The sequence below is a fragment of the Patella vulgata genome, chromosome 8, assembly GCF_932274485.2.
Source record: "Patella vulgata chromosome 8, xgPatVulg1.2, whole genome shotgun sequence".
Taxonomy (NCBI): domain Eukaryota; kingdom Metazoa; phylum Mollusca; class Gastropoda; family Patellidae; genus Patella; species Patella vulgata.
This window is the reverse complement of record NC_065886.2, coordinates 39600596-39628493: the sequence shown is the minus strand read 5'-3', so window position 1 is coordinate 39628493 and position 27898 is coordinate 39600596. Positions and strand designations below refer to the sequence as shown.

At 33.5% G+C, this 27898-nt stretch overlaps 3 protein-coding genes across 4 annotated transcripts; 2 read left to right on the top strand and 1 right to left on the bottom strand.

Moving 5' to 3' along the window:
* Positions 1-47: 47 nt before the first annotated feature.
* On the bottom strand, positions 48-27546 carry LOC126831170 (protein inturned). 2 transcript variants are annotated; one of them, XM_056102985.1, is made up of 12 exons: positions 27094-27546; positions 26156-26212; positions 25517-25579; positions 24436-24654; positions 23729-23886; positions 22560-22675; positions 22134-22199; positions 21524-21642; positions 7297-7409; positions 4008-4197; positions 3333-3490; positions 48-2945 (listed from the first exon to the last, which is right to left on the bottom strand). In XM_056102985.1, the coding sequence occupies exons 1-12, from the start codon at positions 27157-27159 to the stop codon at positions 2843-2845; spliced, it is 1428 nt and encodes a 475-aa protein (XP_055958960.1). In that variant the 5' UTR covers positions 27160-27546; the 3' UTR covers positions 48-2842. The 2 variants fall into 2 exon arrangements, with proteins under 2 accessions (XP_055958960.1, XP_050417819.1); XM_050561862.2 differs by lacking the exons at positions 25517-25579; positions 26156-26212; positions 27094-27546 and adding an exon at positions 25098-25118.
* LOC126831169 (neuronal acetylcholine receptor subunit non-alpha-2-like) lies at positions 11873-13530 on the top strand. Its single transcript, XM_050561861.2, has one exon. The coding sequence runs from the start codon at positions 12055-12057 to the stop codon at positions 13354-13356; it is 1302 nt and encodes a 433-aa protein (XP_050417818.1). The 5' UTR covers positions 11873-12054; the 3' UTR covers positions 13357-13530.
* Positions 16662-18191, top strand: LOC126831172 (uncharacterized). The gene has a single exon (XM_050561871.2). The coding sequence runs from the start codon at positions 16803-16805 to the stop codon at positions 17712-17714; it is 912 nt and encodes a 303-aa protein (XP_050417828.1). The 5' UTR covers positions 16662-16802; the 3' UTR covers positions 17715-18191.
* Positions 27547-27898: the final 352 nt, after the last annotated feature.

Below are 27898 nucleotides of genomic sequence, written 5' to 3'. Positions count from 1 at the left end.
TTTACATAACAATTTAAATAACAATATATATATATATATATATATATATATATAGTTTATAGATAAAATGTAATTAATTCACGGATACAATACAATACAAATATAATATAAAACAAATTCTTGATTTACTCATCCCAATCGCCTACTATATAAGGTTATAAAAGGTTTAATTTGACAAAACGTTGATAAAAACTAGCCAATATCGGACGGAAATATCGACTAAGGACCCTTTTGTTAGAAATAAATCTTGAAAATTAAAATAATATATTTATCATGTTAAAACACTTGATGAGGTATGTAATAGGACTAGTTAAATATACAAGCCAGAACAGATTCTATAGGTTTTAAAAAAATTGCAATTATAAATATTCCTTAAAAAAAAGTCTATTGATTTAAGTCCATCGGTTCAAAAATTATTCAAGTCCATTGGTTCTAACTTAAACATGCATTATGCAAGAGCTAAATATGCCTATTGCAGTCTTACTTTAGGCCTTAAATGTTATATATATTACTAATTAGACATTATTTATCAACACCATAATCAACTCTCCACAATGGACGTAAAAATGGATAATCGAGACTTTGTTAATTATGGTACCAAAGTAGTAATGACGATCTATGCGAGCCTAAACTTGAATCGCTAATATCTCGGTTTAAAGTAGATTAGTCTGTAACTCAATATTATCCAAAATCTTCAACATTGAAAACACGATTTTTTTTGCAATTTAAATCAGCATTGGTATTGTGATCTTACCTGGAAAAGATGAGCTTCTGATATCCAATATTTAAGACAAAATAAACATTTTACCATTGGTACACGAATTGTGTACCATAATGCGTTTCAGCGCCATTTGTAACAAGGTGCTCAAAGAATGAGGCTAGACATATGCCACAAGTCATGTCAAACGGTAATATCATGTTCTTATTTGGAGAGCAGGCGCAATAAATAATATCGGTGTTGACTAGAATAACCAGACGCTAGAAACTGACTTGCGGTTGAGACTTCTGACGTATTTTGCCGAACATAACTGATGACAATTCACAGTAAAACGGACACGATTGAATGTAAAACAGTTTATATAAATTCATATTACATTATTATATGTGTTGCAACCCATTTGTGCCAATTTCTAGGTCCAAAATATTAGCGATTTAGCTTCTTTAAAGTGAAGCAATTTGACTGAAATTTTCATCATATATTTTGTAACTATCTATTATAGCGAGAACTGTCAGCTCTTTATCTAATCTTACCTATCTAATGTCCTCTTTAGTTTGGCCTCAAATGTATAAATTATTAATTAAAAATTTATTTACATGACAAGCCCAAAATCAACTCTCTAGAATTTAGGATGGTTTTGATTTCCAACAGATTCAAATACGATTTGGCAGTTAATGATTTAATTTAAAAATGGATAATTGAGACTTTGTTTATTGTCGTAATGGTAGCGTTGACAACTGAGACTTCACTGTTCTTCAAAAAATGATGACTTTGCCAAGAATGAAATATGACTGAAATTTTCAAGATATTCTCTTTTCATTATATTGTCTATTATAGCCAGAACTGTCAGCCTGTTATCTAAATCTTACCTAATGCACCTTTAAAGATAAAAAAACTAATATAATATATATTATACAGAGCAGACTTCATAAATACCCTTAAAAAATCTACAAATACAAAACTTATTTTCACCTATATCACAGAGATCTTTAAAAGCCGCTGACGGTAATTTACATATTTTTTTCCCAATTCTATCCATTATAAAATGTACTTAAATCGATTATTAACATTTAATTAAGAAAAAATCAAAACATCAACTGTAGATAATCTCTAGGATTAAATTTAATTAGATTAAAAAGATGTCCAGCTAACTTGTCTGCAGAGGATAACACATGAAATGGTGTTTAACGTCCTACTGTTCTGCTCTGACTGGGCTAATGAAGACTGCCATAGGATAAGACGACGAATATGGCAAAATATCAAATTCATTCTACCTTTATAAATTCTGGGATGGAATAATTTTTGGACCGACATTCCATTCATAGATTCAAAATGACGTTTACCAGCTTTATTTCTCCAACTGTCAATTAATAATTTATTTTTAACTAAAATATTGTTATTTTAAACAAAACCCCCAAAATATTCCTTTGAGATACATTGAATGTACATTTAGGTTGAGAAACTGATCAAGAGTATTTGGTGGGTAATAATTATAATGTGTAACGAAACAAACGGAAATGAAACGGGGTTTAACATCCTACCATTGGTGTACCAATCGGGCTAATGGAAACAATCGGGCTAATGGAGACAGACATAAGGCATGTAGTGTGCTAGGAGGTCAATTGTCCCCTAACAGCATCATCGTGACCTACTCTTCTTTTTGCTTTTCAACTGTTAGGGGATCTTTAGTAAAATATTAGACAAGTAATCAACATGATACATACAATAAATATGTGATTAAAGCTTGAGTCCTGCTCAATTTTATATAATATCAAGATGCCATTCACAGAATATATGATAGTTTAAAGGGAAATTAAAGGATTGAAGTTAAACATCTCGTCAACAGAATACTTCGGTCATATTGAGACTAACATATGGTTATTTTTGTTTTTATTTTTCAACACTTTATTATCAAATCTCTTCGACTGGTTCGAACCAAATCAGCTGATTAAGAACATTACTAAAAATCCCATTCTAAAATACTTAATTCTACATTATTTAAAGATATCTCTCCAAAACAGTTCATATTCTTCCTAAGATTTCTCCCTTTGAAAGGTACTATTAGAAAAAGAATTGTCTCCCTTAAAAAGTTTTAATTGGGAGTCATCTCCCTTGATAGTGTTGTCAAGAACCAAAGCCTAGAGTGAATGCCATTTCTACAGTAGATTGTGGAACTGATTCGTGAAAACAAACATATATTTCTTTATCCTCTTCACGAAATCTTCTCCTGAAATACAAATAATATCATTTATGTTCACAGTTCATAGATTTGTTATCCAAGACTAAAATGCCAAAATCAAAAAAAGATTAATTTCCACAGAATTGACTTATCCTTTTACCCAAGTTCATTTGACTTAACCTCCAACACAATAAGTTGATTTGACTTACTCTATAGCTCCATCAGTTGATTTGACTTAATGACTTACCCTATAGAACAATACGTGAATTTGGATTACTACACAATAACTTGATCTGACTTACTCTCCAACACAATAAGTTGATTTGACTTACCCTATAGTATAACACAATAAGCTGATGTGCCTTAAACTATAACACAATAAGTTGATTTGACTTACCCTTGAATTGACTAACCAAATAAGTTTAACTGACTTACCCTATAACCCAATAAGATAAAGATGATGGTTGTGATTTTTTAGCAGATGATGATGAAGTCGGATGATTGGGTGTCAAATTAAATAATACACCTTGTTCCTCTACATCTGTTATCTTATCACTAGATTCATATAAACTTTTCTTTCTTTCACGAGGTTTCTATAAAGAATATAAATTAATTTGAAAATTGAGAGCTGAGGTAGAATTACTACTACATGTAATTAATTCTGGGTGTGACAAAACCTTGATTCAAAAAGTATATATAAATAGTTACATTTACTTTCTTAAAATGTTTGAATAGAGAAGAGAAAACATTCATATATTTATCATGATATAATGGTCTACGGAAGTACATTAGAAGTTCTAACAATGAAATAAAATAGGGTTTAACATCCTACTTTTCTGCAGCGACTGGGGTAATGATGGCAGGCTATGGAGGACATTCAGGCTGGAGAGATGGAATTTAACATACATTCCAAACTAACCAGGTCATTTCAGAACTAACATTTGATATATTTCAAAAATTCAAACACACAGTGCGGAAAATTCAGTCTCCAATGCCTTCAGTCTTATTTCAAATTAATAAAACCTTGTAACCATTCTCAGGAGATTTTTTTCTTAGACCAAATGAAATATCTAAAAGTTCACAGGGAAAGCAATATATAACTGTTCTTACCTCAGTTTGACGAGTATAATGAAATGATTTACGTAGATTTGAGCAACAATGATAAATAGAGTTTATAAGTTGAGTTGATATTGCACTTTGATACATTGTAAGCTGTGTGTCTGTAGGTGTAATAATAACACCACTGGTACTATCTATCTGTATATAGTTAAACAATACATTACATCTTCCTCTTGTTACTCTGTAACAAACAAAAACAATATAAAAACAATGCATTACATGAAAACAATACATTACATGAAAAAGATACATTACATTTACCACTTGTTACTCTAAACAAACCAAAACAACATTATAATAATACATCTACCTCATGTATTCTGTAATGAAAAAACAAAAAAAACATAACAAAAAAACCCATCATAACAATACATCAATTACATCTTCCATTTGTTACTCTGAAACAAACAAAAACAACATTATAACAATGCATCTACCTCTTGTATTCTGTAAGAAAAAAAACAAAAAAACATAACAAAAATAAAAACCCAACATCTAACAATACAACAACTAGAACTGTGAAGCAGTAATGACGGGTTTACTGGTGCCACGTTACCCTTGAACTTATGTGACTTTCGGTGCCACGTTACCCTTGAACTCATATCACCTCCAGTACCAATGGAACCGATAAACAGATTTCCACATAGTAATGACGGGTTTCACCGATGCCATGTTACCCTTAAACATATGTCACTTCCGGTACCAATGAAACCATTAAACATGTTTCCACATAAGCATTGCACATATCAAATAAAATGGACGCAGAATCAACCAAATCCAGCAATATCAATTCATTTTATACATTTGTTACATGTAAGTGTACAGTACTTCCGGTGATAATGAAAATGTTCAATTAGTTTTATGAAATCAGAAATTGCATAAGGCATCACATGGTGAAAATTGTATTTAAATCGAATAATAATTGCCAATTTTATAGACCAAAAACCTTGAAAAGTGACTTGTGGAAAATCGTCTATTTCTCTGTAACCGTACAAGTTAGACACCATTTTGTGGTATCTGTATGATCATATGGGTTCATTCTATTTGTTGATTGGAATCAAATATCATAATTTTAAAAACGTTACAAATCAGACACATTTGAATAAAATATCTGTTTTGAAGGCTAAAAATACAGTTTTTGCCAAAATGACATTACTTCCGTTGATACTAAAAATGTTAAAATAGTTTTATAACGTCGTCTTTGACATTAGGCATCACATGATGAAAATTTTATGAAAATCGAATAATAATTGACACTTTTATGGACCAAAAACCTTCAAAAGTGACTTGTAGAAAACCGTCTATTTCTTGGCAACCAAACAAGTTAGAAACAATTTTATGACATCTACATGACCGTATGAATTTTACTAATATGTGAATTTGAACCAAAAGTTAAAATTATTAATTCATATTAAATAATTCTTAGTTGGAAAAAATATTGATTTTAAAAGTTAAAAATGCAGTTTTTGACGAAATGGCATTACTTCCAGTGTCAATTTTGACATTAGGCATCACATGATGAAAATTTTATGAAAATCGAATAATAATTGACACTTTTATGGACCAAAAACCTTCAAAAGTGACTTGTAGAAAACCGTCTATTTCTTGGCAACCAAACAAGTTAGAAACAATTTTATGACATCTACATGACCGTATGAATTTTATTAATATGTGAATTTGAACCAAAAGTTAAAATTATTAATTCATATTAAATAATTCTTAGTTGGAAAAAATATTGATTTTAAAAGTTAAAAATGCAGTTTTTGACGAAATGGCATCACTTCCGGTGTCAATTTTAAATTGTAATCAATTTGATATGACGCATACTTGCTTTTTGAATGAAATGATGTCACTTTTATGAAAATCCAATAATAATTGACTATTTTACAGGCAAAATAATGAAAATAGTGACTTATACAAAATTGCCCATTTCTAGGCAACTGCTTATATATTACAAAATAATTTTAACATACATTTCCTTCGTATGGATTATAGCTACAAGTTTATACAAGTTACGTAGACATACTTTAAAATCTGAAAAGCCTGAATGGGTTGTAAATAGGTCAATTTTAACCTTTTTTCACCTCTTAATGGAATCTGCTCGAAAATGAAATCGAAATTAAAAAAACTGAGCTCACACTTTTTTGCGGCTTTAAAGGGCACACTCTTTTAGTTATATCAGTTTTTAAAAAAAATTATATTTGCTTTCGAAAAATGGTACCTAACTGTCAAAATTGTAGTTTTTGGTAAAATTACGCCACTTCCGGTGCCGACAGATAACCCTACCAGTAACAAAAAAAAATGACAATTGAGACAACAGAGCATATGAACTTTGGTTTATACAAATCGAACAATAAATAATTAATGGAGGACTGAAAAACTGAATTATCCAATGGTGGCCAAGGAATATCACTGAGACAAAAAAATTTCCACATTTTTGCTCAAGTCAGATGGCTCTTTAATTCTGTGTAAAACACGACTAAAAAATATTCATAAATAAAAAAGTTTTTTGTAAAAATTTAAATTTTCTAAATTTGGCGCCTTATATCTGCGAAGATTTGCCGAAAATCAAAAATCAAAAGTAGCGTAGCTATGTGCCCTGTCTCCGGCTATGCCAAAATGTATCGAAAGTTAAAATTAAATGATTATTGTTAAAATTACTGCAATATTTCTAAAAACGATAGCTTCGGTGATTTCGGACATTTCGCATTGTCGCAGAACGTTCAAAATAGCTTTATCCTCTAAGTCACACCCACTTTCCCACTAAAACAGAAGAAATCGTAACGATGCGACAAGCAGTTTCTGAGATCTAATCAAAATGGAATTAGAATAATAATAATAAGAAGAAGAATAATCTTAACAAAAACAATAATGTTTCACACAAGCTACCCAGTGTGAAACCCTAATTATATCTTCCATTTGTTACTCTGAAACAAACAAAAACAACATTATAACAATACATTACATCTTCCTCTTGTACTCTGTAACAAACAAAAACAACACCATACCAATACATCACCATTACTACTTGCTACTCTGAAACCAACAAAAAGAACATAACCCCTAAACATTAAATGATCATGCGCTCAGCTTAGAAAAATTAAATTAAAAACTCATTTATTATATAAACGGTATAAATGTACATATTATTATTACGTATGTCTGTTCTCACATGTGAGATAACAAAGAATAAAAAAGCTGTTACATTTCTCAATACTCAAGAGGATAATAAAGTTAAAAATACACCCATATAATAATGGGCTTAATACAATATACTTACTTGTTACAATCAGTAGTATGATCATTATCTACAGGTGTATCTAGATGTAATACTGATAAACTTCTTCCTATACCAGATATATCAACAACAGAACTTAAACGTCCAACTTTACTCTAAAACAAAATACAAACAATATATTGAGAGAGAGATGTCTAACCTCTACTGGATACTAGCATTATTCCAGCTGGAGGAAATCCATTCAATAGTACCTGAGTGTGGAATATAGTACCCATGAAACAGACCTAGTGATCTACAGGGCATACCGGGTGGGATGGGGTCGTAGAGTTGTCTTAGATCATAGTTGTCGAGTCAAAGGCAGTTAAACCTAGTTTCAGATACTGGCTTGAGGAGTTCTATCCGTGGGGGAATAGCCTATCAATACAGGTGTACTTTAGATCACAGTTGACTGGATGCAGGGTTGGATTTACTAATAGAAATAGTAGACCATTGGTCTTGGGCCCATGGGTTTCTGGGGCCCACTGAAACTAATTTATTGCAAAGTGTGCCAGCATATAACCTGGTGTCAAGTGTATACCTGGTATTTCATTATATGAAACCCCTGGACAATACTAATAGAGCCTGGTGTATGATAAGTTGAGAGCTATATACAATAAGTATAGGGCAATAGTGGTCTTCAACTGAAGGGATAAATTTGGGGACCCACTGATGAGATTGGCCTAGTGTTCACAAGAAGGTTAATCTGGCCCTGGCTGGGAGAGTTTTACAAGCCTTCCATACAGAATTAACTACTGTAATTTACTGCAATATGTTTTAGATTTATCCAAAAATTTGCAGATAAGGTTAATATAGCCACGTTATCATCTTTATCTAAGATGACTTGGTATTAGATAAAATCTTAATATTGTATAGAGGTATATAGTCATTCTTGACAGTGTAGAAGAACACTCAAGCCTGAGATTATTCTGGTAATGATAAACTTGTAGGAAAAAAACCCCACAAAGCCGTTCTGTGATTGATGGAGGGTAAATATTTACCATTCATTAAAGATGCATTATGTAAGAGTTAAAAATGCCTAATGCAGATCCTTGGCAGTTGGTGTTCGATATGGGAGTAGATCATAGTGTCGCCCAATCTGATTAAAATACAGATCTATATTTTGTTTCGTTTTTTTAAACTTTCGATGGCCTACACTACATGAAGATCTGACCGGTTGTTGCGATACGAGCGGCTTTTGACCCTATGATGTTACTAGTAAATTACCAACAGTTCCGTGCAAAACACACCTAAATCTCTTGGTAACAGACCGTTTCATTGGCTTATACCTCACACTATTCAGAACACGTCAATGATAACAACTCATCCAGAGACTAGTGTAGTAAAGACAAGTAAAACGAAATTTTGAACTATAAAAACGAAACGAAATAGAGTCTGTGTTTAAATCAGATTGAGTGCCGCCGCCTGGGAAAAATTTCCCCTCATAGCACACTGTATGGCGTGTGGCTGTCTTCATTAGCCAAGTAGGAGCAGAACAGTAGGACATTCAACCCCATTTCATTTCATTTCCAAATGCAGATATTTTGTTTGTTCCTCAAATGTTATAACCAGTGGCTGCCAGGCAGGATACGCCCACATTTTGCAATAGATGGATAGAGAACAAGCTAAAAACAAACAGGATTTTTTGTACAATCAGGCGCAATAATCCAGAAAGTTATTGTCTGAAATGCGCAAATATCAAAAGGGACTGAGATCTTTGAGATATAAAGATATGATTTAAGTTTTATCAGAATCGGACAAAAATTGTGACCTCTCGAGGGTCGACAACCTTCGTATTGCATACTTTTACACAATTTGAGTACAAAGAGCGGCCATTTTGTTGGGGCAGTTTCATTTCAATTTTCCCGAAATTCGAATTCAATCTTCATTATGGTGGAATGGTGAAATATTTAAACGTTTTTTTAAAATCGGAAAAAAATTGTGACCTCTAGAGAATCTGCAAGCTAAAAATGCCATTTTTCGAACCATCAGGGGCCATAATCCAGGAAGTTAAGTTCGGGTATCCGCGATTATCAAAAGGATCCATGATCTTAGTGTGTAATGGTGATATATTCACACATTTTTTTTTAAATCAGATAAAAATTGTAACCTCTACAAGGACCACAAGCTAAAAACACAATTTTTCGTACAATCAAGCCCATAATTATTCAGGAAGTTACTATCCGATATGCCGAATATTGAAAGGAACCAAGATCTTTGGGTTATTAACTTACATTTCAAGTTTCATAAAAATCAAAAGAAAATTGTGACCTCAAGAGGGTCAACAACATTTATTGATGTACCATATTTTCACACTATTTGAGTACGAGGGGCGGCCATTTTGTCTGTCAGTTTTGGTCTGATATTTACGAAATTCAAACTCAACTATCTTTAGGGTGTAACGGTGATATATTCAAAAGTTTTTTTAAATCGAATAAAAATTATGACCTCTATAGGGTCGACAAGCTAAAAACACGATTTTTCGTACAATCAGGGGCCATAATTCAGAAAGTTACAGTCCGATATGCGCGAATATCTAAAGGAACCTAGATCTTTGAATTATAAACTTACATTTCAAGTTTCACAACAAAATCGGATAAAAATTGTGACCTCTATAGGGTCCACAACCTTGATATACCATATTTTTACGCTATTTGAGAACGAGGGGCGGCCATTTTGTATGTCAGTTTTGGGTTGATTTTCACGAAATTTTATCTCAGCCTTCCTTAGGGTGTAACGGTGATATACTAAAACATTTTTTTAAATCAGATAAAAATTATGACCTCTATTGGGTCCACAAGCTAAAAACGCAATTTTTCGTACAATCAGGGGCTATAATTCAGAACATTCAGGAATATCGAAATGAACCGAGATCTTTGGGTTATAAACTTGTATTTCAAGTTTCAACAAAATCGGTAAAAATTGTGACCTCTATAGGGTCGACAACCTTGATATATTTTTATGCTATTTGAGAACGAAGGGCGGCCATTTTGTCTGTCACTTTTGGGCCGATTTTCATGAAATTCGAACTCAGCCGTCCTTAGGGTGTAACGGTGATATAATAATACGGTTTTTCAAATCGGATAAAAATTATGACCTCTATAGGGTCCATAAGCTAAAAACGCGATTTTTCGTACAAACAGGGGCCATTATCCATGAAGTTTCGATCCGATACATGCCAATATCGAAAGCAACCGAGATCTTTTGGAGATAAACCTATATTTCTATGTTAAATGGTTAACATGTGCGTGCTGTATCATAAGGCCTGTCATTGAGTCAACTAGCACGGTTTTGAATCCCCGATTGTTCTTGACAAGGAGTAGGGTTGCCTGTCCAACCTTGTGGGTTTTCTCCAGGTCCTTCGGTTTTATCCCACTGCTAAAGACCCCTGCGCAAGCGAATTACTGAAATAAAATTAAACCATATGTTAGTCCCAAAATGACCTACTGGTAGTTTGTGTCCAGTCTCTCGCTCTCTTTTTTTGTGAAAGAGATTGATCATCATACTGTGCAACATAGTGTCTATACACTTATCTTTACTTTTTAGATGATAAACTGAGGTGATATATAAATCAAATTGTAAATATAATCATCACTGCAATATAAACTCACTAAGCTTTTAGCTAATGGGGTTTTTGATCAATATAATTATGATATTATAAATGTAAATACACAGTCTGTAGTTTAGAGATAAATGGAAAGCCATCAGCAATAATTTAATTGCATCCATATAAATGCTTTATTGTGTCCAGATAGATGTTATTGTTATAACAAAGTACATTTCATATGTTCTGTTTGCTCAGGATATCAAATTAGGTTTCTATTAATATTCATCATAATGTAGTTATTACACCATGGAATAGTATTACAGGTAGTTTTTTTTACTTTAATGGTGCCATGGAGCTGTAATTTAGTTATGCTGCTGCAACCTCAGGTAGATTGTTTGTACGATCTCCTGAATTGACTATTTTTCAATAATGTATTAATGAGTTTCCAAGCTGCAAGAATTCGAATTTGTGCTGTTTAAACTAATTCAGTTTTAAAACAAATTACATTGTTTTTGTGTTTGACAAAGTATTAACAGATCTGCTGCAAGTTATCTTCAAAATATTGTATCACAGAAATTTTTTATTGAATGGATCTACCTACTCATAATTTGAAAACTGTGTGGAAAACTATTCCAGTGTATATCAATGTGATTTTGTGTCAGTTGTGAAATCTAGTGAAAACTTAATTAACTGCTATCATTAAGAATACAAACTGTGAACATTTTCTGGCACCTAGAACATTATATATTCGATTGAACAGTTGAGTAACATATATTGTTTTCACGTTTTACATGCTGACCTATATTTTGTTATTTTAGGTTTAACCAGTGATCAAAATGTCCACTGGATATAATTGAGATTATTCATGGAATATAACTGAGATTATACATGGGATATAACTGAGATTATTCATGGGATATAACTGAGATTATCCATAGGATATAACTGAGATTATCCATGGGATATAACTGAGATTATCCATGGGATATAACTGACATTATCCATGGAATATAACTGAGTTTATCCATGGGAATTAACTGACATTATCCATGGAATATAACTGAAATTCCCCATTGGATATAAATGACATTATCCACAGAATATAAATGACATTATCCATCCATGGAATAGAACTGAGATTATCCAAGAATCCACAGGATATAACTGACATTATCCAAGGAATATAACTGAGATCTGAAAGTAAGATAAATGAGGTTATGGCTATCTTTCAAAGAACAACATCAACTGTTCTTTGTACCACCATTATTATATCTATGTTACTCATCATTCCTATATATTCTTTTAACGAGTCACTGTTTATTAAAAGTCTTCTCGCTGGGTACGATCCTCTGGTAAGACCAAGTCAAAATGGAGCAGACATATATGTAACTATACATATATCCCCTTTGTTAATAGCAGAACTGGATGAACGAAAACAACTTTTAAAGACTGCTATTGCTTTTACTATGCTATGGCAAGATAACTTGTTGACATGGGAGACTGTGAATTCCACGATAACCTCTTTGATTTTACCAGCAAATTACATATGGACACCAGATATAATGATCAGCAATTCTGCTAATACTGAAAACCAATTAGATACAGCACAAAGCAAAGCTTTTGTTCACAATAGACCATATTATCACCATGTCATACTAACTGTTCAAAATACATATGTTACTACATGTTCCGTTCAAGTTTTGAAATTTCCATTTGATACCCAGATATGTAAGATATACTTAATTCCTGATGGTGGAAATGCCTCCAAAATTATTCTGAGGACAGATTCAAATGCTGGTATAGATTTGGCCATTTTTCAAAACAGTTCCGAATGGGATCTAGTTGATTTGAGTGTTCGTTGTGCAATGAGGGTGGAGACAGAAGCTCTGGGAACGTATTTTTCAATTGCTATAATAACGTTTACTATGAAAAGGCGTGCTCTAACACACGTAGTAAACAGTCTATTTCCTGTTATCTGCCTTTCACTGTTGAATAGTTTCGTATTTATTTTACCAGCAGGCGGGGGAGAAAGAACTGGCGTATCTATATCACTGTTGTTGTCTTACGCCATTTACATGACCTACATAAACCAAACGTTGCCATCCAATTCGGACACGCTCAGTTATTTTAGCATTTACCTAGTTTGTCTGATCTGTAAAAGTTCTCTTATTGCCTTGGCAACAACCATCAGTCTTTGGCTTCATGACAAAAAGAAAGCACAGGCAGTGGCCTGGTCTCTTTTTACCCGTACCCCATCTCCAAAAATAATTCCTGAAGATCAGTTGATGAGGAGAAAGACATCTGCTATGAAACTACAGGATATGAATTCATTTGGAGATGACAAGTTTGAGCAGGACTCACAACTCGAGAACACAAAAGTCGAGTGTACATCACATGGGGCCAGGCAGTCAAATGAGTGGAGTGTAAGAGCCATCAAATTTGATTGGTTTTGTTGCATATTTTTTATTAGTTGTTCATTGTTGATGCCGACTGTCTGTATTGCTCTGATGCTTACATAAGATGGCAACTTGATCAAATCTTACCAATAGTAAGTAGGCCTACATCTCTTAAGCACTTGGACTGCCCCAAACTGCTCAAAACCACTGTACTATGGAAGGCCAAACAGCTCTTTATTCAGTTTTCTTAATTCTTAATTCATAGTCCTCAATTCTTATTTCTTTATTTGTTGTGGTATTTCGGCATTTGTACACTAAAATTTGTATCTTAAAATCAATATTTGTGTTACAAATCAGACATTTGTGTTACAAAATAGACATTTGTGTTACAAAATAGACATTTGTGTTACAAAATAGACATTTGTGTTATAAAATAGACATTTGCGTTACAAATCAGACGAATTGTTTGATGACCATGATTTAGTCAAATCATGAGCGTGTTATATATGTTTCTATTATATATATTGGTTAATCTGATCTAGCACTATATAAAATAAATTGAAAGTAGTTTATTTTTAGTAATTAGATTATTTTTTGATAGCGACATGTATGGTGGCCTATAGTTATCATTCAGGATTTAACAAAATTTCTTTAAAAACCTAAATAAAATGAAATGAAAATGAAAAACAAAGTCAAAATTAAAATTAAATTATAAACTAAAGTTCAACCAAAAGCAAAAGTTAAATCAAAATTAAATCAAAAGCAAAAATAAAAATAAAAGTAAAAGTAAAACCAAAATGTAAATTAAAATCAAATCACAAAGGAAAACTAAAATCATTTTTAAAAGTAATTTAAAATGTAAAACAAAAGTAAAAGTAAAGATAGGTTGCCAGGCAACGAAACATATGTCCACAGCAGCTAAATCGTTACGGGCAGTAAACAAGAGCTGTCACATATTTTTACTTTTTTCTGTAATGAAACATTTATAATACATTAAAATTGGATTAAGAGTAACAACTCATTAAGTAATTATCAGAAAACCATTAGAATTTGTTTGGTTTTTATAAAGTTCTGCACCATGCTAACGTTTAGTATACGAAACATTTAATATCATGGATTTAGCTGTTCAATTTATCAAAATTCATTGAAAATCAATATACTGGTTCATCTCAAGACCTTAAACTTTGTGTATCAATCTGAAGTCAATCGGTTGATAACTTTAGCCTCTATAGAGTCACAAGATTTTTCAAATTGATCAAGGGCAATAACTTTGGCAGTAATTATCCGAAATCGTTGAAAATCAATATGATTCTTTGTCTCATGACCTCAAACACTGTCTATAAATTTAAAGTCAATCGGATATTAACTTTAGCCTCTATTGCTTGTGGACGCCGGACCGACGGACAGACAGGCGGACGGACGGGGGCGACAATAATATACTACCACATTTCAATGTGGGCGAATAAAAATCATTAATTAGACATTAAAAAATGGACCATCGAGACTTTGTTTATTATCATAGCAATGACAATTTAGACTACACTGTTCTTCAAAGGGCCATAACTCCACTCAGGATAAAGTAATTTGACTGAAATTTTCAATATATTCCCTATCCATTATCTATTTTTAACTATTATAGTGAGAACTGTCAGCTCTTTATATAAATCTTACATAATGCATCTTTAAGGACTTTATATTTACAAGCTTATAAGGTATTATACAAGTACAATAATTGTGTGTAATATCATGAACGTTTAACCCCAATTACCCAATATAATCCACATTAGAAACGAGAAACAGTATAATCGTCCTTGTACGACATCAGTTATATAAAAGAGATATACTGCACATAATAAACTAGATATTAAAGATACCTTCCCATGTACAAACTGGGTGATTTGATGATATATTTGGACTAAAAACATATTCAAACTAATTAATCTATCAAAAGTTTGCCTCAAATCCCTCTCAAAACATTGTATTTGTGAGAAAATACACCAAGCTATAAAAAATCTATAAAAAGAAGTTTTGTTTATGTCACATGACTCGGCAGTCAGGGTGGCTAGCAAGGGGTGCGAAGTTGAAGGAGAATTGATTGTATATGAAAGACGAAGTTGTTAATCGCTGTCGATTTACCATAAATATCAAAATTCTGGAATTGCCACCTGCCAACTTCTTTTTCTGCAGTTTAGTCCCAGAATCTGTTGTACATTTCAGTCTCTCATAAGTACTAATAGCGGTTCATTGGGACTGTGGATAAAATGAAATGGGGTTTAATGTCCTACTTCTGCACCGACTAGTGGAATTGGCTAATGAAGATGGATATACACCATGCAGTGTGCTTACTGCCAATGTGTACTTGTTTTTTCATCTCATCCAAAAGACTAGATAGTTGTGCTTGTCAGGCCTTCAACAATAACAAGGGGAACTGTGGATAAAACGTACTACTTGAATAACTTTTACTCAATAGACACACTCAGCAAATGACCTCATATTAATCGAAACCCGACAAGAAACCACTTACTCAGAAGATTGTTTTTTACTGAAATTTATCTTATGTGAAATTAATTGTGAACAGGTAGTTTCGAGGACTCCCCAAGATTAAATAAATTTGAGCAAACATTGCAAGACCCTGGTATGTTTTTTATGACTTGACACACAACTGTTTCATGAGCATGTAACATCTTTCACCTTAAATTCCTTATACGCCATTTTAGCACTACAGGAAAATGGTTCAATTAGAATCAGTATTTACAAAAATATATGGATTTGAAATTTAACCGATCTATGCTGCTTCGCTATGTAATAAGCTTGTCGTCATTTTCCTGTCCGCGATTATTTATTGGTAGACATGTTTTAAATCTGATGGAATCTATCGTTAGTGTTTTGATCTTGTTTTCTTAATTAAATGTTAAATAATCAATTTGAGTACATATTAACGTGGATTAAACAAAACATGCAAATGGCACATCTTTACTTTAACCCTGGATCTTCGGCTTAAATATATTTTCTTGATGTATTTTATAGGTCATGGATTATAAAGGGTAATGTAATGTTTCTTGAGTCACAGCCAAGATGGCGTCAAATCCTAAACACTTATTTATGTTCAATTTATATAATAGAATGATTTAACACAACACAATTGATTGATAGTTTATCCATTATACAGGTATGAATACATGTATCACTGTGTTCCTGATGTGATGGCATCTAATCATAAACACTCCTGTTCAATTTGTTTGGAGGATTTTACACAACCCAAGATACTTCCATGTTTTCACACTTTTTGTCAACACTGCCTCAACGATCATATCAAGGCACACACTCATCTCAAAAAGTTCAATTGTCCAATTTGTAGAAACGAAACGGAAGTTCCCAAGGGTGGAGCTAGTGGATTTACGACGAATTTCTACATCGAAGACATCGATGGTCAACAGACATGTCCAAAACATAAGAGAGTGTTGTTAAATTTTTATTGCCGTGACTGTTCAACACCAATTTGTTACAAATGTAATGTGATTGATCATGAAACTCATAAGAAAGCTGACCTAGATGAAGTCGGTTTAGAAATGAAAGAGAAACTGAAGACATTGAAACAGAAATTAGAACTGAAGATTGAAGAGATACGGGTATTTAATCATACTCTAACCCAGCAAATAACCAACATCAACAATTCAGCTGCTAGAGTCTGTGATGATGTTGATAAACAAGTGGAGAAGATCTGTGATGCAGCCAGAAAACATGCCGAGGATGTGAAAGATGATGCTATTAAAATGCGAGATGAAGAATGTGAAAAGCTCAGGAAATTACAGGAAGATGTCAACAAATTAGAGTATCAGCTCCAGACAAGTGTACAATGTTCCGATGATGTTTTAAAGAGGGAGGCTACCATTCCGGTTCTAGATATTTTACCTCAAGTCCAAACATTGGCAGATGACCACACATCTAGAAGTCCAGATTATCAGGAGATAAGGTATCCAGATTTCCCCATGGTAGATATTGACGTCCAGTCTTTAAAACAACAGCTGGGGGATTTACATGCGATTATCACAGGAACTTTTACATCCACATTTGACGCAAGTTTAATACAAGTAGGAAACTCTTACTATAGTAATGATGCTGAAATATTCGGATTGACGTGGTATATAAAAGTCCTATACATTGAAGACAGGCTGGATATTGTTTTATATCTGAAGAACCCAAAAGATGTCAATAAAAACTTTGACATAGTAACCAGTACAATAAAACTGATAAACAGAACAGATCAGAACAAGCCTCTTGTGAAAACAGAAAACTACATTGTAAATGAAAGAGATGATAATGTTAAATTTAAAAGTACAGGAATAATTTGTTACTGGTATAAGCTAATAGAACCTGATTTCTTATTACTGAATAAAGACAACCCTTTTGTGGACGAGGTGAATAAATTTACATTTGAGACAACTATTAAAATAAACCACCATATGAAGAGACATGGATAACTTTACCATGTGGCCTATCACCAATTGATCAGTAGGTTATGACATAATGAAAATAAATTTAAGATGTTGACCATTTAATAAATTAATCTGACCATTCTTGAAAATGAATTTAATATTGTAATTTTAATATTCTGATTCCTACTCTAACTTAGGATGGACCAATAATGCCAAAACAAACCCAGGTATAGTACTCGATCAATTCTTATGGATGATATATTTTCCATAAAAATGTTGAAGATGTTATATATACGTCAGAATGCAAGTACTGGTGGAAGTGATATTCATACTGAAGGAGTTACCAGCTTAATGTTCATTTATATGGAAATCTATGTATTTAGCGAAGTGAAATATTTTAATTTAAAACATTCAAATGAACTTGTATATCCTTTATAATCCTGTTGTTTTATTCATTAATTTTGTGCTACATATTACCTTGTTTTTTATAATTTTATGTATTATCCTTGTTTAATTATTAATATGCCAGTGTACTTATGTGTAGATTGCTTTATTAAAATAAAGTTATTATTATTAAGTTATACATGTAATATAACAACTTAATAAATTAATATATGACAACATCTTTATATTTCACTAAATGTAAATCTTGATCTAGTGCTAGGTATGATCAGACCCATGGGATTAAAGGGGAAGACAAGTCATTTTCCACAAGTATTTAGAAATAATCCCTAATGTAACACAAGCAAAACAGTTTTTAATTTACGGTTTTCATAAAAACTCATACAGTATGCTGTGAGGGAAATTTTGTACGAACAGCAGTGCTTTGGCCTACTCTTATATCGAATTCCAACTGCTAAGGGTTCTTTTACATGCATGCCAATCTGTACATTGGACCTGTTTTTTTTGTCCATCGGAATGACTATATGTTGTCCCTTGTCAGGCCCCCTGTCCTGCACCACTGACAAGGGGGAAAAATGCTGGGTTAGCGAGCCAATGTCTACCTCACTGACCTTCCACGGCTGCAGACAGAAGAAACAGACTGATGTTGATCAATCCTGACCTTTGACCTCCACAGTAAGAACAGCAAGGAAGAAAGAGAAATAAATGCAATCATGCAGATCTAGATTTTTAAGGTGTATGGTTAGGTGGGTGAGATTGTGGGCTTTGTGAAAATCGTTTAATATTGATCATGAAGTTGTAGCATATAAATCTGCTACTGTTGGGGGCTGGGTTTAATTGACCCTCTTTACCAAATGAGTATTTTTAAAACGAGCACAAGCGTATATTGGACCATGAACCGAACAAGACGTCATCACACCATCTTTGAATTTTGACGTCATATCGCAATTGTCAAAGTAACAGGCATACTCAGACTTTTTTTTTGGAAAATAATAGGTCTCCAAAAACAGGAAGAAAAACAAGATGGGTCTGCGCATGAGGACAAGAGAGAGAGAGATGTAACATGATGTCAGACAGGTAACTCTATTCCTTGTCAGGTACAAGTGTGGGACCGAAACCAGGCCTCTTGGCTCTATGTCAGATCTTATGATCTAAAGCGCACGTGTTAGAAAACAAAGAGAGAGAGAGAGATAAATGTGGTTTAACGTAACTCGACACAAACTAGGTCATTTTGGGACTAATTTTATTTCCATAATTCGCATTTGTGCGTAGGGGTCTTTAGCAGTGGGAGGGAGGGAGAGAGAGAGAGAGAGAGAGTGTTTAATGTCCACTCGACACAAACTAGGTCATTTCGGGATTAACATATGGTTTAATTTTATTTCAATAACTCGCTTGCGCGTATGGGTCTTTAGCAGTGGGAGGAAACTGGAGGACCCGGAGAAAACCCACGAGGTTGGACAGGCGACCCACTCCTTGTCACATACAACAGGGGAATCGAAACCACGCCAGTTGACTCAATGACAGACTTTATGACACAGCGAGCACATGCTAACCATTAAGCCATCCAACCCCCCCTATATTTAAACAAACATTATGCAAGAGGTAAATCTGTCTATTGCAGGTCTTTTAGGCTTGAAATGTTTTCTATATTATTAATTAGACATTAATTAACTTATCCAATGGCATCGGATTTCTCCGATATTAAATAGATAAGAACAGTTCAGCCATATTTGGATTTAAGCTAAAAATGGAGGAGCGGGACTTACGCTTCGAACAACCAGTATGGTGGTTGAAATTATTGCACACGTCTTGTCAAACCTTCAAAGGCTAATATCTTCGCTTGCAATAGAGTAATTTGAATGAAATTTTCAAATTATTCATTTTACATTAACTATTTTCAAACTATTATAGCAAGAATGGCTAGCTCTTTATCTAAATCTTACATAATGTATCTTTAAGTAAAATCTGTTATACCTGGGGGGTGGATGGCTGAATGGCGTGCACTGAATCATAAAGTCTGTCATTGAGTCGACTGGCAAGTTTTCGAATCCCCGGTTGTACGTGACAAGGAGTAGGGTCGCCTGTCCAACCTTGTGGGTTTTCTCTGGGTCCTCCGGTTTCCTCCCACTGCTAAAGACCCCTATGCGCAAGCGAATTATTGAAATAAAATTAAACCATATGTTAGTCCCGAAATGACCTAGTTTGTGTCGAGTGGACGTTAAACCCCATTTCTCTCTCTCTCTCTCTGTTATACCTGACCTCTAACAGGCCTCTGGGACTTATTTATTTGGGGAAAACTGTTTATTTAATTTTGTGGATAAAGACACCACATCTTTAAATATTTAGACTTTCGATATTTTGATTCATGCAGAATTATTCAAAGCCATCAATTTATTATATAAGTCAGATTTGATACAGTGGCTCAATTTAACTGATCACTGACAGAGATGACATTTAATTAGCAGCTCTCAATATTAACAGTTTTACTTCTGCTAATGAAATTCTAAAACATTTTTTAAAAAATTATTAAACATGCATTATGCAAGAGCAAAATCTGCTTATTACAAGTCTTTCTTTAGGCCTGAAATGTTATCTAAATTATCATTTAGACATTAATTAACTTATCCAGACCATAATAAACTCTCGATGTCAAGGCTAGCCTTCGATGTTGGCTGGATTAGATTCCTATATGCCGCTAACGGCTATTGATAATTAAATCAATAAAAGTGGATAATCAAGACTATGCTGTTTATATTAATGATTTTAGTAATGATGACCGAGACTATGCAAAAATTTCACACGCTTTTTTCTCGGCTCATAGTGGATCAATTTGACTGAAATTTTCAGCAAATTACCTTTACACTATCTAGTTTTTAAGTATTATAGCGAGAACTGCCATCTCGTTATCTTATCTCCCATAATGTATCTTTAAGAACAAAAATAAAGGTGTTTGAAAGGTGTTTGAAGCATAACTAGAGGAAAAATATTCTCTGTTTAGTGTGAATGGGTATATGAGTAAAAATGAGTAAAAGACACCGATTCTGCCAAGACCAGTTTGTGAGAGAGAGAGAGAGAAATGGGGTTTAACGTTGCTCGCGCGTAGGGGTCTTTAGCAGTGGGAGGAAACCATAGGACCCGGAGAAAACCCACGAGATTGGACAGGTGATCCAACTCCTTGTCACGTACAACCGGGGAATCGAAACCCCGCCAGTTGACTCAATGACAGACCGTATGATACAGCGCGCGCATGCTAACCAACTGTTTGTATTACTATGCCCGATGTAAACAACACATGTCTTATGAGCACCTCACAAAGGTCTGGCATCTTGTACAGTGGTTAAAGAAGGCATTTACATTACCGCTGTCAAACAGTTTGTGACTGAATCAAAAAGATTGGCAACTGGTCCCAAATTAATGTTACGTAATTTTAAATAATCTAATATGGTACCTACCTGAATTTTCTGTTGTCCAGCACTATTACTACTTCCTGTTGAATCATTAGAACCATATGAGAGTTTGCTCCCTTGTCGTTTAATGTTACCATGACTACTGTCTATATCATCACTTGCATCTATAATTGTAAAAAGAAATCCCAAAAGATTTGGTTAAGCCCATCTTTTTGTTATAACGATGAGTTAAATTATCGCAGAATGTCAATGGCAAGGCAGGAGCCTACGTGGTTGAGGGATTATTGTGATGACTCCCTAACCAACCAAGATACAGGTGCTGGCTGAGAAAGTTCTTCTGGATATTCCAACATATGTTCTCCTTTCAATTGGTCCAAGACGGAGACAAGAATAACTGTCTAGTTATTCAGATGGGACAATAAACTGAGGGTCTGTGAGCCCAGTTGGCAGCACATTACTTTAAAAAGTTAGCTGACAGTTTGAGTAGGCCATAGTGCTGGTGTATTGGGCAACATTTCTCTCATAACACACTGTATGGTGTATGCCTATCTTCATTTGTAAAATGTTAAGAATCATTTTGATTGATGTCAATTGCAAGACCTCTCAAATTTGGAATAAGACACATTCTACTGATTGACTGACAATATCAACTTACTAGAATGACGATCACTGTGAGGACTGTATTTATATCTTCCTGGATCGGATTTCATTGGACTTACAGCTAAAATATAATATAATACCAAAATTAACACCATATTTACATCAGATGTTTTTATGGACTGGAACCCACATTCTCTTTAATAAATTTCAGCAGCCCTTTCAATTCTTAAATATATATTTTGTTGGGTTTATTTATTTCTTTTTTTATAAATATATATTTTGGTTAGTTTATTTTCTTTATAAAATATACGTCCACATGAAAATGTGAGTGTATAAAAAACAATTTGGCTGGTTTGTTCATTTATCTTGTTTATAAAAGTATAATTTGGATGGTTCGTTTCAAGATGACTTAAGAACCCCCAGAGAAGTATTATGACAAGTAACTTTTACCATCACAAAAGAAACAAAATGTGAAACTTACGAGTTTTTGGTGATTGTGGTATTTTTTGGGGACTGATGTTATCATCTTTGGTTTTTATCTTTGGAAGAAATTTATCAACATTAGCTAGAGAGATATTCTTCTCTTCCGAACATATACTGAAAAATACCAGAGATAACAGGATTAGATGAAATGAGAGCGCGCGACACAGACTAGGTCATTTCGGGACTAACAGACAGTTAAATTTTATTTCAATAACTTGCTTGTGCATAGGGGTCTTTAGTTGTGGAGGAAACCTGAGAGGATGGACAGGTGACTCTACTTCTTGTCACTCTACTTCTGGGGGAATCAAAACCACGCCCTTGATTCAAGGACAGACTTTATGATCCAATACGCACGCATTAACCCATTTGGCCACCAGCTCCGCCCATCCCCCCCCACAGATAAAATGAACTGAAATATAATGAGAATAACAGGGCAGTGTTATTAAAGACACAAATGCAAATATAGATTTTTAGACAAGGGTTCTTGTTTCATTTGTATTTGCCTGCTAGTCTAGACGGTCCTACAGTGATATAGACTAGCTGGAGACTAAAATTAATTAACCACATAGATGTTTCGGTTTTAAACTAGAAGTTAAAAAGAGAAAACATCTGTTTATTAACCAATAGCTGCTGAAATGAAATACCACCGTTCAGAATTTACAAAAAAATGTTTTTGACACTTGACAACCACTGCAGACAATATATAGGATATAGTCAGACACTGGCGCCACCTATACGATTCGCAGACTATTTTGATGGACCTCTTTCTAATCCCACTGAATGGTTAGCGTGTGAGCGTTGTATCCTAAGGTCTGTCATTGAGTCAGTATGTGTGGTTTCGATTCCCCAGTTGTACGGATCGCCTGTCCAACCTTGTGGTTTTCTCAGGGTCCTCCGGTTACCTCACACTGCTAAAGACCCCTACGGACAAGCGAATTATTGAAATAAAATTTAACCATATATTAGTCCTGAAATGACCTAGTTTGTGTTGAGTGGACGTTAAACCACATTTCTCTCCCTACCCAGGAGATTAATGACTGTTGATATTTTTATTGTTTTCTTAATTTGAGTACAATTTTAGCGTGGATTAATTATAATTCGTGTAAAGTTTGATATTCTCAGAAAATTAAAATGACGTCATACAAGGTCCTTAATATGTTTTCTTACCTTTCCTCACAACATATTGCCATAGAAACATCATCTTCATCCAACTGTTCTAAAGTTGATTTGATTTGATCAACGAAAAAAATATCAACAGATGGATTGCCAACAGCTTGTTGTGATATACCTCCTGTCTCTAATATACTACACATTAAATAGTTGTTCTGAAAATAAAAATATTCCTGCGATTGGAAATGGTGTTGGAATGTTTGGTCGGCATTATACTTCGGTAATTTTGCGACAAACATATGGCCATTTCTATCTTCTATTGTTCGATGTGCAATGCCTGGTACAAGATTTTGTCTGGAAAGCGGCATTTCCGCTTATTTTCCTTTGAATTCAAATAGTCAACAGTTCTCTATTTGTATCCCAAAGGGTACACAGATGGGCCTAATTCTTTCGTCCATTCCGAATGACTTGACAAACTTTCCATGTGAGCCTCGTAGGCACCCACCCAGACAAGTGAAGGACAGTCTTGAAAAATCCTGAAGTTTTTCTTGGCCTATGTTAAGATTGGAACCATAGAAAATGATGGTGTAGCCGAAAATTATGAAATCAATTTTAAATCCATTTCCTTGACCCACATATATCCAACTCAAATTTGCAACAATTGTGGACATTTAACTGTATATTTTTTTTTTTTAACAATGCAGCTGATTTAGTGTCCTTCAAGGTGCAAAACGTGGATTTATTATAATACGTCATCCACTTACCAAACCAACTATCAGCAGAAACCAGCGTCCTCTAGGTTCAACATATCCAGGCAGGGGAATTAATGGTGAGTCACATCTAGCTGTAGGAAAAACTTCCAGCCATATCACTAGATTATCCAGACTCTTACTTGCCATTATATGATATAAAGCATGATGCTTTAAGTACAGGTTAATGTCAGATTGGTCAGACCAAGACAAATGACTCGACAACAACCAGTTCTGAAAAATAAGAAATAAAACAACTGGAGGAATTTCATAAGCTACCTCATACTATACAGTAAAACAAAAATTTTATGCAACCTAAAGCCAGGGAGTCAAACCAGAGTATTGAAAGAAGTCACCAGGCAATCAGCATTAATATTATTTACTAAATCAGCATTAATATCATATACCAAATCAGCATTAATATCATACACCAAATCAATATTAATATTATACACCAAATCAGCATTAATATTATACACCAAATCAGCATTAATATTATACACCAAATCTATATTATATACCAAATCAGCATTTATATTATATACCAAATCAGCATTAATATTATTTGCACAATAATATAATGATTTTTGATGTAATCTATGTTTGAAACTGATTGTTTTCTTACCTTATGAAATAGTAGAGATCCAAGTAGAGTTGTGTATAACTGTATCACTTACCTTATAAAATAGTAGAGACCCAAGAGTTGTGTATATATCACTTACCTTATAAAATAGTAGAGAACCAAGAGTTGTGTATATATCACTTACCTTATAAAATAGTAGAGACCCAAGTAGAGTTGTGTATAACTGTATCACTTACCTTATAAAATAGTAGAGACCCAAGAGTTGTGTATATATCACTTACCTTATAAAATAGTAGAGACCCAAGAGTTGTGTATATATCACTTACCTTATAAAATAGTAGAGACCCAAGTAGAGTTGTGTATAACTGTATCACTTACCTTATAAAATAGTAGAGACCCAAGAGTTGTGTATATATCACTTACCTTATAAAATAGTAGAGACCCAAGAGTTGTGTATATATCACTTACCTTATAAAATAGTAGAGACCCAAGAGTTGTGTATATATCACTTACCTTATAAAATAGTAGAGACCCAAGAGTTATGTAAGATCTTCTTGAATCCATCTGATCATCTGACTAAAAAAAAGATCAATAAATATCAGAAATCAGAACTACAACAATTAAAGGTCGCTAGGCATGTGAACTTAAGCTTCTCTACAACAACTATAGTCTGGAGATAATAGCAGCCATTATGTATAGGGTAACTGGCTATCTGTTTGCATTTACAGTACATGCTAGTTGAGCATTATTTTGTGCAAAGAAAAGAAAAATGGCAGATTTACAATTTAAATACCCTGAACTCTGAAGGCCATTTGAGGGATTTTGAATCCCTTGCAAACTACAATATTGTAAAAGTTGAATGGCTAAATGCATTCTCTGCATAATACTACAAACAAGCCAGTGCCACATGTAATGTTGCGTAAAATCTTTTGATGGGTCTCTTTTTAATCTGACTGAATCCCACCCGAAAGATTATCTACTACTGCCATTACGGTTTTTGTTTTCTTAACCAAATGTTAAATAATTAATTTCAGTATAATTCAGGGTGGATTAGTGATGAAAGATTAGACATCATCCAAAATCTGTAAATCAGCAACCTTAGTTTGTATCAGAAATTTATATCAACAATAGGTTGTGTATAAAAACACTTACTAAAAATTCATCAAAGTCCATTGCCTCAAACTCACTTAAAATTTCATCACACAAGAGCTGAAAAAAAAATATTAACATTACTTAGCAAAATAACCAGATAAGAAAATATGATGATGTCAAAATAAAGACACTTACAAAAAAATGGATTCATTGTGTCTGCAGTTAGAGGAGGTTAAAACCCAATTAATACACAAAAACACATACAGCTAGTTATTTATTTGGGCGACGTTTTAAAGAGTATTCTCTCAACTTAGCTGTTTTTCCATAAGTATGTGTTTTTGTGTATTGATCTATCTAGTTACTAAATGCCTCTGAAAGATTATCAACCTCAATATTGTGAGTGACATGCTGGATCACTGATTGGGAGGTCGTTCGATCTGGTATTGGTCGAGAACTTCCTCAGTATTTTCCAGCTTGCTTTCCTGTTGTCAGCAGTACAGGACAGACAACATGGCATGATCCTGTGTACATATTAAGACTTTGATGGAAAGTAGGCAGATGAAGAATAGTCTGATGTTAAACCCCATTTTATTTACATCATAAATTATTAGTTTTTTTTTATATTTTATATCTATTTTCCATTATGTAAAAAACGAAAATCTAAAAATTGAGCATCCTTGGCATTTGTTACAATAGCTGAACAGAATCAATATTCTTGACTTAAGTTAACTTTAATATCATCTCATCAAAAATTTACATTACTCATTTTGATACTATCATATGATAATATTTATTTCTATAATTGACAGACATGTTTCAGCCTACTCTTCGATATTCCAACTCTCTTTTATGTGCACAGTTGGATCACAGTTTTTTGTACCATCTGAATGACTAGACAATGTTTCACTGTCAGCCACCCCTTAAAAAAAACAAAAGGTTCTTTTAGGTCAACCTGAAACATGTTTTTTTTTCTCTTAAAATAGATAATTTCACCTCACCTTGTTTTCATCTGACAACTTCAACATTCTTATTTCTCTTTCACTGTCAAAAAACCTTGAACTCATTACCCCTGAACTCTGTGATAGGTCAGGGGTCAATAATCGTCTGAAGGTCAAGGCAAATAGCTGATCTAATTGATGAGAATTAGATTTTTGAAAAGCACTGGAAAAAACCCCAAAAAACCCAATAAATTTGATTTGTTTTTTTCGGTAGGAGATTAATTGGTTGTATGAGCTGCTTTTCAAGAAGGGAAATGGGCTGTAATGTCTTATTCAATGTAATGAAGACTGACGTACACCATGCAGTGTGCTTTGAGAAATATTTTGCCCTGACAGTGGCACTACTGCCAACTCTTGTTTTGACTTCCAACACTGGTTTTGAAGGAATGGAGTAAATCTTTATTCAATTTATAAATTTTTGTGAAGGGTTATGTGTGAGCAAGGAAGACCGTAGAGCTATGAGTATAGGCTTTAGTTTAGACATGTTGTTTCAACTCCTTGCATAGATAGTCATTGAAAAGAACGTTTACTAATTAAATTGAAATTTTTGGATCCTTTCATTACCTTTTAACATCCCCAAACATAAATTTTAACAGTTGACTTATTTCATCTTTAATCATATTTAAACTATGTAATGATACTCTGAAATCATAACAAACATTGTATTTAAACTATGTAACGATACTCTGAAAGAATAACAAATATTGTATTTAAACTGTGTAATGATACTCTGAAATAGTGCCAGGTAAATACAATAAAAACAGTAATAATATAATATTGTTAGTATCATGTATCATCATATTTG

Bases quoted from the DNA above. Each gene is read 5' to 3' on its own strand.
- LOC126831169 (XM_050561861.2), top strand. From the start codon at position 12,055: ATGGCTATCTTTCAAAGAACAACATCAACTGTTCTTTGTACCACCATT.
- LOC126831172 (XM_050561871.2), top strand. From the start codon at position 16,803: ATGAAAGAGAAACTGAAGACATTGAAACAGAAATTAGAACTGAAGATT.
- LOC126831170 (XM_056102985.1), bottom strand. From the start codon at position 27,159: ATGAGTTCAAGGTTTTTTGACAGTGAAAGAGAAATAAGAATGTTGAAG. The intron at 22,676-23,728 runs GTAAGAAAACAT...GGTATTTTTCAG, and splicing joins GCAATATGTTGTGAGGAAAG to TATATGTTCGGAAGAGAAGA. The intron at 21,643-22,133 runs GTAAGTTGATAT...TTACAATTATAG, and splicing joins TCACAGTGATCGTCATTCTA to ATGCAAGTGATGATATAGAC.